The following is a 9,930-nucleotide window of genomic DNA, read 5'->3' as shown; positions in this document are numbered from 1 at the left end:
GGGGGGGGGGGCGGAATATAAAGCAAACACGATTTCATATAAACTGTACATGTGCCAAAGCAAGACAACGGTATCTTACAGGTGTCCTTTGTACAAGATCACAGCTAGAAACAAGCCACTTCAACTAGAAAATTAATTTAAAAAGTTACACAGAACGTGCTTCTGCTGCTCCCCTTGGCCTGGAGCTCCCTACAGGGCACGCAGCAACCCACGCTCTTGGGTACGCTTCTGGCACTCGGTTCATCTAAAGGGCTACGTGATTGTGTGCTGTTCAAGGTGAGGGAGAAGCCAACAGCCTCCTCCTTGCCGCATTCACGTGAAGAGCTGAGCTCAGAAGAACCCTCTTCGGAGCACAACCTCCAGAGATCACTCCCCGAGAAGAGAGGGGAAAAGCAAGAGCACCTTGAAGCCAGTTGTGTTAGGATGCTGGTGAAAGCCGGATCTCTATAAATGTAAGTGCTTGCTCGCCCTACGCAGCCCTTCACTGGGGGCTCAGAATTAACACCATATAAATATATACATACAAGAACTAGCAGCCCATTGGCCTGATCACACCCCGTCCTTCTGCAAAGCAACATGATCCCTCCCTGCACCAGCGCGAGGCTGGTCTCACATCACAGACAGTGGAGGTGCCACTGCGCGCTGGGGTCGGCTGCTCGCAGAGGGGAGGAGCGGCTCATCCCGAGGAAGCCGGCAGTGCCCAAGCTGCAGTAGGCTTCGTGCTCCCCTGCCCAGCCAGGCGTTGGCCAGGCCTTCCCCTTGCTCTCCCACCTTCCCCTCCTAGCAGGACAGGCTCCTTCAGAGCTTTGTGGGTTTTGCAGGAAGCAGTAAGTCACCTCTGTTCACTCAGTGGATGACCGAATACTTGAGGAAATTGCAGAAAAATTAAAACTTAGGACGGTCCAAAGGGAAGGCTGGATTAATAGAGAAGTGCCTGCTGCTTCCCAGCTCCCTCCAGACAACCCATCCTGCTGCCTGGCAGCATCAGAAGGCCTGCTCCAGCTCTGGCTCTCCCCCTAGTCTCCCCATCCCTCATTTCTTCCTTTTCCGCCCCCGGGAATGTTCAAGGGGCTCCGACTCACTGTCCCCTTCCTGCTCCTCCAGTTCCTGGCACCTGACAGAGAGCTTCTTGCGTTTCCTGCGTGCATATGTGTGGCCAGGCAGGTGTTTGTGAACCATGTCAATCAAACACTGTTCCGTCTTCTCCAGGCAGGACAGTACGTGACTCCCGTTCTGGTTGTAGCACTCAGCATTGGAGAACACCTGCTTGATGTCGGAGAGGAACTCCTGCACCGAGCGGTAATTGCCACAAGAGCACTTGCTCTGCATAGTCTGGAAGTCCATAGGGTTGCTGATGACCTCAAAGTAATCTTCAGCTTCCTCCGTGGTCACTGGCTCCCTGCCGAACGAAGAGCCACAAACACAGGAGGAAAATGACAGCCCTGGCCACACGTGGTATGGAGCTGTCAAGGAGCGAGAATCACCCCCGCGCCCTTCGCTCGAGCAGCAGCCCCGACCTGCACCCCGCCCCCCGCTGCCGTAACAAACCCAGGCAGCACCCTGACAGCCCTACAGACACATCAGCCCTACAGTGGCAATAGCATAGCGATGGGAAGGACAGCAGCTTGCCCAGAGAACTGGCCCAGGCATGGGGACTGGCACATGGCAGGTATGGCTATCTTCTCTCAAGTCATGCTGCATACACAGTGCCCTGCAAATCCTGGGGGCTGTGGAAAGCACCCACCCCAGCCCCCCTCTGCAGCCCACCACCCTCCCTTACAGCACCTCAAAGGGCCCAAGGGTCTTCAGTCCAGCAGAGGACTGAGAGCCTGGTGGTTTCTTCTGGGGTAGCTTCACACCCTTTCTTCCCATCTGTCACTTGCTTTTGAGACCCCGGTCTCGCAGCCAGCAAGTGGATCGGGCAGGACTGGAGCGTGGCCAGCCCTTCCCTGCACAGCCGGCTGTGAACAGTCCTACGCCCACCAGGAGGCTGCCCGCCCTCACCTGAAGGGCCAGCTAAAGCGGTACTTGATCAGCTTGCTGAGGATTTCTTCACACTTCTGCAGCTCAAGGTTTTGGCGACGTGCCGTCTTCTTTGTTTGAAGGACCTGCCCACACAAAGGATGCTGTTAAAAGGAGGGGAACCACTACAGGCTTTAGTGTTCAGCCAGCACTTCTGAGGCCACAGAAGCTGGTTCTTAGCAGAGCTTTTCTTTTCAATCCTCCCACTTATGAGCCAGTGTTTCCAGGGGTGGGGGTACCCAGTACTGCTGCAGAAACAAAGTTCAAGTCTTTCAAATGCAGCCATCTTCCACAATAATGAAGAGGCAAACTGCTTTGCTGCAGGACCTTTGATGGGAACAGCCAAGCCATGCAGCAGCAGCTTGAGTTACGGAACAGGAGCCCCATCAGAAGCTCTGGTGGGAATAGCTCACAAGCAGCCTGTCTTTTCTCTGGGGGCAGCAGGCTTTTTCAACACAGGTTCAAAGACAACATGGTCAAAACAAGCAGCTAAAGAATAAATAACAGCAAATGGAGAGTGTGAATTCCCCCTCCTGCCTCCTCTGAGCCCCTGGTGGACAGCGCATGAGAGGCACTTGTGCTGCTGTACTGACACCACAGAGCCGACTGTGCTGTTTTAAATACCAAAGAGCAGCTGATGCCTCAAGCACTGCTGTCCAGTACACAGGCTGAACACAAGGTCAGCCATTTGCCCGGGGACGCGCAGCAGGTCAGCCATCAGCACAGGGACATCCCCTCGGCTCTGAAGGCGCAGGTCCCGAGGCATTGCTGCTTGGGGTATGTCAGATGAGGGGAAGGCTCCACAACACGGGGCACTGTTCCTGAGGCAGCTTTGGTCTCTTCCCAAGACAAACAGTAAGAGCCGCAGCAGAGTCCTCTTCCCCAAGGCAGTGCTTTGTCAGAGACCCTGACCCAGCTATTCCAGTAAGATTCTCCCCACTTGAATATCCCTCTAAGCTGGCTGTGGCAGCCCACACTGGGCTTGCTGGCTTGGTCACTCTCCAATTGGTAACACAGACCAGCTAAAAGGATGCTGCAGATCCAGCAGCCAGCCCACCCACACCCAGCACAAGCAGCAGCAAGCCCAAACACCCTCATCAAGGCTGCTCAAGAAGAGCGACAGTGCTGGTGTACCAGCACTGACAGTGCGGGTCAGTGGACAGACAGGAGATCTAGCAGAGGCTTGTGACGTCGCTGGTGGGGCCAGAGTAACCTCACGTATCCCCTGCAGGGTGTCCCTCCCCAGGACAGACAGCACAGCACGCTGCAGCTCCACCCTGCCTTGCATGCACACACACACACACAAGATTGCTGTGTTCAGGAACATAAGGTTTTATTCTTTAAATGTCAAGTGAAACCTAAACCAGTCAAATTATGTCCTGGAGGTTGGGGAGTGACCATACGGACAACAACTGTCAGAAAACGGCCAAGGCTGGGGAGCAAGGGTCCAACATTGCTGGCATTCTCTGACCATCCAGGACCCCCTCAGTCCCCCCACCTCTCTGCAGAGACATATGGGCACTATTTAAAACCCTTTAACAAGCTGCAGGCTGCCTGCTACTCAAGGGGGACAATGTGTGAAAGCGGCTGGGGAAAGATGCCTGGCATATCTGTGCTCCGTTTGTACTGGGCCCTGGAGGATATGCCCCCTTTGTCAGCCCGCCCCTGGCCCAGCCCGGGTTTCACAATATGAGCCAGGGTATTTGTCTGGGGAGGGGAAGAAGCGTGACACCTGTTTCGTTTATAACTCACGATGCGAGAAGCCTCCGGGGAGCAATTTGGCTCTTACCAGCTCGTCAATGTCCGCGCCGTTGACAGGTGCAGCCCGCTGCCGGGGTCCCCTGGCAGGGTGTAGCGACTGCTTCTTCCTTTGGTGCCTTCCCTGCCTCGAGGAGTACATGGCTGCGCTCTGCTTGCCCCGGGCTGCCTTTCGGGGTCTCACTGAAACACATAAGCCACAGGCTTAGAGGAATGGGTTAACCTGGAAGCAGAGATCACAAGCTCTTTGCCCAGCTGTACGCACCAGGCAGACCCTCGCTCACAGCGCAGGGGAGCTTGCCAACCCACGGGCGACTGCTGTGACACAGCTCCTTGCCAGCCTGTCCTCACTCAGCACAGGATCGCGTCAGCTGTGCTCTTGATACCCTCTCCAGATGAGATACATGGGTCATTGCCTCCTGCCCAAAAAGGGGCCCCTGCTGTCTGGCAACAGCCTTCTGCTCAGGGGTGGTCAGACATGCCAGCCAACAGCACTGGCAGACAAGGTCTGCCTGCTCCACTGTGTCAGGCAAGGCTTGCCTAGGCTGTAACAGCAAGGCCCTTGCCCGCAGAACCAAGTGCTGAGACCCTGACGGATTGAGGGAGGGCAGAGGACGTACCGCAAGGACAGACAGTTGTCTCGCAGAGAACTGCAACGTCCTTCCTGAAAGCATCAGGAGCAGAAACCTGCGGTTTCCCCAGTTTCCTGCTGCCCCCTCGCTCCTCACCCATTTGGGGATGGGTGCTTTTTCAAGTGTTTGTAAGCGGCCCACGCAGTGGGATAAGCCAGTTGCTAAGCCCCCCTGAAGAGCGAAGTGTGTGCAGGGGGAGTGTTGAGTTACTGCAGCCGGGAGCTGCTCCACGTGCTGCAAGTGGGAAACAATGGGATTTTATTCCCCAAGATGAGGGCTGCTGCATTATATCCCACAGAAAGGCACTTGCCTGTTTGTTAGCCTGTCTGTCAGACCTCCACACTGATGGAAATGACAGCGTGCTGACGCACTCTCTTGTCTTAAGTTTCTCCCATGACCCCTCTGTATCAGGAGAATGTGTTAGCCTGCTTCCCCAGCCAAGCTCTTTCCACCTGGTCATACATGCAAGCTGTATCAGCACGCTGTAGCACTTCATCTGTGGCTTCTAATCCAGCCCTGCCCAATAAATCATCTTGCCGGGCCCCCCGCACGAGGAGCGTGTGTCAGGGCAGTGGGATGTCTGCCTGCTGTTGCTCTGCTTGTGTGTCAAGCGTGCGGCACGTGTTAAATGTCTGACAATCCAACATTCTAGGTTATATCCCTCAGGATAAACGCCACGAGGATTAATGGGACTCCTCTACTAAAACAAAAGTTTTCCACAGTGACCTTTCCATGTTAATGCTCTTTAAAACCAGGGGTTGCATTTAGCGCTTTATTTTTAGTGACTGCAACCCTCTTTTGCTATTGTTTGGAAATCTTGGCTCAGCTCCTGACTTGGCCATGCAACACAGGCTGAACACACTCCAAGTGTGGACATGGATACACCACAGAACAACAAGCAGTGTCCATAGCCAGGGGATCAGCAAACATCCCTGAAACCAGAATAAAGTAGGGAAATCGAGACTGATAGACCTGGATGGAAACCTTTGAAAGAGCATGGGATAATCCTTTGGGTCCCAGTCTCTGGGTTTCACCATCTGCCCTGGTTAAGACACTCTGAAGTTAATTTTATGTCAGTCCAGGGCATTTTGACAGAAAGCAAATGCTGGCAGCGTGCCACTCCAGGATTGATCTTTTCACTGCATCAAGTTGCCCAAATGAGACAGAGTCGAATTCCCCTAAAAACAAAGTAGATACACATACTAAGTGTTAAGTGGAGAAGCAGTCATTGACCAGTCTAGAAAATGCTGTTTTATTCCACTCAGCTACCCAGGAATGAGCCAGTTATGCATCCCAAGTGGTCTCTGTATGCAGCCAAAGGGCGCTGGCAGTCTAGGCCACACCACACCTCGAATACTGTGCTTTCCCACAGGAACGGGCAGAGGAAGTACTACTCCTACTATGTGACAGTGCCTCCTTGCCAAATCACTAGAAATCCTGCATTTGAGAGGTTATGAGCTGGTGGGAAAGGAAAAAGCAAGGAGAGGGGGGTGTGATTAAAGCTCCATTAGCACCTATTCACAGCAATCAGTTTACCAACAAACCCTGTAGGCACAGGGGCTGCCAATACCAGTAACTGATAATGCTGTTTGCCTCTGCTGACAGCCTCCCAGCACTCTTAATGGTCTCAACAGCGTTCACAGGGGAGCAACTGGGCAAATGAGTGAGAGCTCACTGCAGTTTCAATCTTTGCTAGCGCTGACCCTATTGCAAAGGGACAAGAGTTCACTCCAGCTCCCCCAGTAACGTACAGCACCACCACAGCCTTCCCCTGGGACATCTCTCAGCATTTCCAAGCAAGAACCTGTTCTGTGTGAAGAAAAGCACAACTCCCAAGTGGGATCAAAACTTTGGACACTGAAGGCAGAGTCTCAACGTTCTCTGTTAACTTTCCTGCATGGTCAAAGCCTTACATTTCAGTCCAGCAACTTCATAATCTTCTTCCTCCTCCTCTTCCTCCTCAGCATCTGGTTCATCAGAAGCTTCCTCACCTTCTTCACCTTCCTCTTCAGCAGAATCCTCTGCGTAGTTCCTAGAGCAAGACAGGTAAACACATTTGTTGTACCGGAGCCCGGGCAGCAGAGGCCCTGGGCCCTCTGCACTGTTTGTTCACAGGCAGAGACTTGCTGACCACCTCCATGTAAAATAAACACCCAGCCTCAGACTGAAGCAGCCTACTATATTTCAAAGAGGATCAAGTTGTAACTGCAGCTAAAAGGGCACTTCCCAGGCTATCGTCTGAACATCTGGGCTGAAAATCCCCAACAGCTGAATCTGTCTATTTTTTGCTATTCTAGGCACCTTGACCACGTGATAACTGATTTTAAGACTGTGATTGCTGTGCAATTACTCCTCCCTGAGAGGACGTGCTGCTGTTTTACCCAGGTCTGCAGGCCTGGCCTAAGGAGTTTCGAAAGGGGGGCTTTTTTGTTTCTGCTGAAATATTGTCCCATTATCTCCTTCCACGCTCATGCCATTTGCACGCCCACTATAGGGAACAGGCTTGGTTTAGAATTATTCACAGCTAAGCTTGTATTTATTAGTGAGCAGAGCATCAGGCTTCTTATGCGTTGATGTCAGAAGCCACAGAGACTCCCTGCCCAGGACAGTTGCGACTTCTTGCATGTGTCTGTTAAAGCACTCAAAACAGTTACAAAACCAGGAAAACAAAACACAACACATAGGCAAAAGGGGACAAAGGCAAAGCCGTTGTGGGAGTCTCAGTCCTCTGGAGAAAGAGGATCTTGAGCAGTAAAAGAAACAAGAATAAGCTTCCACAGTAGAGAGGGGACAAAAGTGCTCCCAGGCCAGTGTTTTTCCCTGCCTCAGTGAGGGAGATGACAGCAGCAAGCAAGTAACAAGATTACCCCACCTGATGGCTCTCATCCAGCAGCCAAGCAGCTTGCAGGTGACTCTACCACATCAAAGGAACTACGATCTCAGGCTAGGACAGCTGCACTGTAGCCCTGTCATTTTTGTACAAGCCGGATGAACTCTTAAATGGTGCCCAGGGAGTAAGTAATACTCAAGGCCGTACACCACCTGCACGTTAGTACGCCTCTTATTGTGCTGCTGCTCTGGAAGGGAGGATCTGTTTGTTGCCTGCTTATGCTTCAGATGCCATTTGATAACCTCACTTGCTGATGAGTGGGTAGATGCACAGTAGAGGACAAACATTGTAAACAGAAAAATACATCTGGCATACATTTAACTTTCAGCTCGCAGTTCAAAAGACTTTTCAACCCCTTGCTGTCAGGCGGGAACTATAATTTCTGCTGCACAGAACAACTTTGATTCCTCCTCAAATCATGTTCCCTTTGTAGCTCTATAAGGACTTCTGCCTTGCTGAGGTTTATCAGGTCCAGAAAACTATCAGAGTGGCATTTTGTAGCCTGATTTTCAGTAGCACAGCAGGGGCTGAGCCCGCAGTAGCGTCTGCTCTACCTTGACAAGAACATGACAGTGCAGTGGACTACAGAGCTGCTGTGCTACCGGCTATGTTCCCATGAAAAAGCAACCCAACTGTCTGCTCAGTCAAAGAAAACAGCAGCCCTTAGCATGTCCAATGTTGGTTGTTTTGTGCATGTTTTCACTGTCACACCTAAGTTATTTTTTAAAACTCCCAAAGTTGTCATGGCTCAGTACAGCACACCTGTGTTGAAGTTACAACCAGAATAAATTGCTTTTCTGTTGTGCCGGTGCCACTGAGTTCACTTGGTTATTTCCAGCCTTAAAAGGGGCTCTGTTTCAGGCTGCTTTGGTCACCTTGTGGAAGCATGGCTAGAACTGCGCATTAGTGGCAACGTGAAGGCAAGGGGGGGGTCACTCACCTGCCCCGTGAGCTGCGCCTGGCAGTAGCGGGCTGGCACGCCGGGCACTGCCATTCACCATCTGGTATCTCGTAGAGCGCCGGCCTCAGACAGAACAGGTGGAAGGCTTTGTTGCACTCGTCGCACAAGATCAGCTTGTCATCCTCACCTAGGAGAGGGCAACTTACTTGTAACTGAGTGCCACAGCCTCGCTCAACCTGAGAAGCAGAAGCTGCTGCATTGCTGGAGGTCAGGACAAAGCAAGAGAAAGATGCAAAGTCCCCTCTGGCAGCAGGGACCCTTCCTTTTTGGTTCCACCACTGCAGTGGAAACCAGCAGCATTTAAAAACAAACAAACAAAACAATGCAAAGTCCCTTGCCCTGCAAAGGTTTCATTTGAGGCAAAGGTAGAAACCTGCCAGATAGGTTCCGCCCAGGCTAAATCTCAAACCAAACACAGAGAAAGAGAAGTTTGCTGCAGAGATGCTCAAGACCCTAGCAAGAAGCTGTGAAGGCAGCTATTCTTACTCTAGCCTCAATCTGGTCAACCTGCACAGCATCTTCTTTCTACTTAAGGTAGCAAGCCTACAAAGAAAAATCAGTATGCAGAGCTAGTCTCTCTGTGCTTCTCACTGAGGCAAGGAAACGAGGAGACAGTCCCGAGCCAGCTATTTAATTTACTGAAGAGGGAAAAAAAGAAAGCACAGAGAGCTTGCCAGCATGTCTTTCTCTAGCATCCTAGTTCTTAAGTTCTGTGAAACTATAATCTGTTAGTCTCAGGTGAGCACCCTCTTACAACTGTCTAGAATCCCCTCTCAGTAGGAGATAGGACAAGTTTGTGCATTGGTTTGAGGCTCCGCAGTGAATGTTGCACCAGTTCAGCCCTTACTTCTTCGAAGAGGTGGATGGCATAGCCTTCTGGTAAACAAAAGTGGCCCAGTGTTCCCCCAGAGGTCTGTCTGCCCTCATTTCCCACTAGTGTTTCAGCAAATAGAAAGTGAGACAAAAAGCACATGATGAGGCAGAATGTACCACCAAGCTCTTTCCTCCAGGCTTCCATCCAAAAGGAGAGGTTATGGCAGAACAAATACTAGCACTCTGACACTGGTGACATGCCTTCTACTTCCCCTGCAAGACTCTTAAAGCCCTTCATCCTACAGTGCGTACAGAGAAGGTGGCCCCTCGTCACCTTTCTGGTTACTTCCCCAGCCTTAGCAGAGCAGCAGCCAAACGCTCGTAGCTTAATTCCTCTGCTCTCACACAAGAGGCAGTTTGCTTCAAGCAGTTCTACTCCCACTCCGGCCTCGAAGTAGCACCATCCCACCTCACTCTCTCCCATTCGGCTACATAGGATAACGACCTTCCCACCCTCTCCTTGCTCATTTCTTCTGTAAAAGATGGGATTAACTGACACCCAAAGACCATTCCAACTCAAAAAAGAAACTAGGGAATGGACAGTGGCACAAGCACTCCCAGAAGGATTTGTAGATGACTTGTGTCCAAGTACCGTAAATATCCAGGGAAGAGCAGCTCTGCAATGTTCTGCAAGACTGTGTCCTGGTTTCGTAAGAACGGTTTATTGGAGTCAGGGTCAAATGCTTCTGCGAGATCAATGCTTCTGACTGTATATCCTGACATTCAAAACTCAAAATACAGCCAAAGACAGAGTGACAGACTACAAGGGCATGTTGCCTAAGCAGGGCATGGAG

At 51.6% G+C, this 9,930-nt stretch overlaps 1 protein-coding gene across 1 annotated transcript in view; it reads right to left on the bottom strand.

Moving 5' to 3' along the window:
* The window catches only part of BAZ1B (bromodomain adjacent to zinc finger domain 1B), a gene marked incomplete at its 5' end in the record, with an annotated part of 43,627 nt that overhangs the window by 758 nt on the left and 32,939 nt on the right, over window positions 1–9,930 (bottom strand). The window contains 5 exons of the mRNA XM_035900514.1: window positions 1–1,399; window positions 2,005–2,108; window positions 3,812–3,963; window positions 6,326–6,444; window positions 8,243–8,404. The exon at window positions 1–1,399 is cut by the window's left edge and continues 758 nt beyond it. Of these exons, the coding sequence (XP_035756407.1) occupies window positions 1,033–1,399; window positions 2,005–2,108; window positions 3,812–3,963; window positions 6,326–6,444; window positions 8,243–8,404 (904 nt within the window). The remainder of the gene's footprint in view (window positions 1,400–2,004; window positions 2,109–3,811; window positions 3,964–6,325; window positions 6,445–8,242; window positions 8,405–9,930) is intronic.

This window comes from Egretta garzetta, unplaced genomic scaffold (genome assembly GCF_000687185.1).
Source record: "Egretta garzetta isolate BGI_Z169 unplaced genomic scaffold, ASM68718v1 scaffold108, whole genome shotgun sequence".
Taxonomy (NCBI): domain Eukaryota; kingdom Metazoa; phylum Chordata; class Aves; order Pelecaniformes; family Ardeidae; genus Egretta; species Egretta garzetta.
This window is presented reverse-complemented; position numbering and strand designations above follow the sequence as displayed.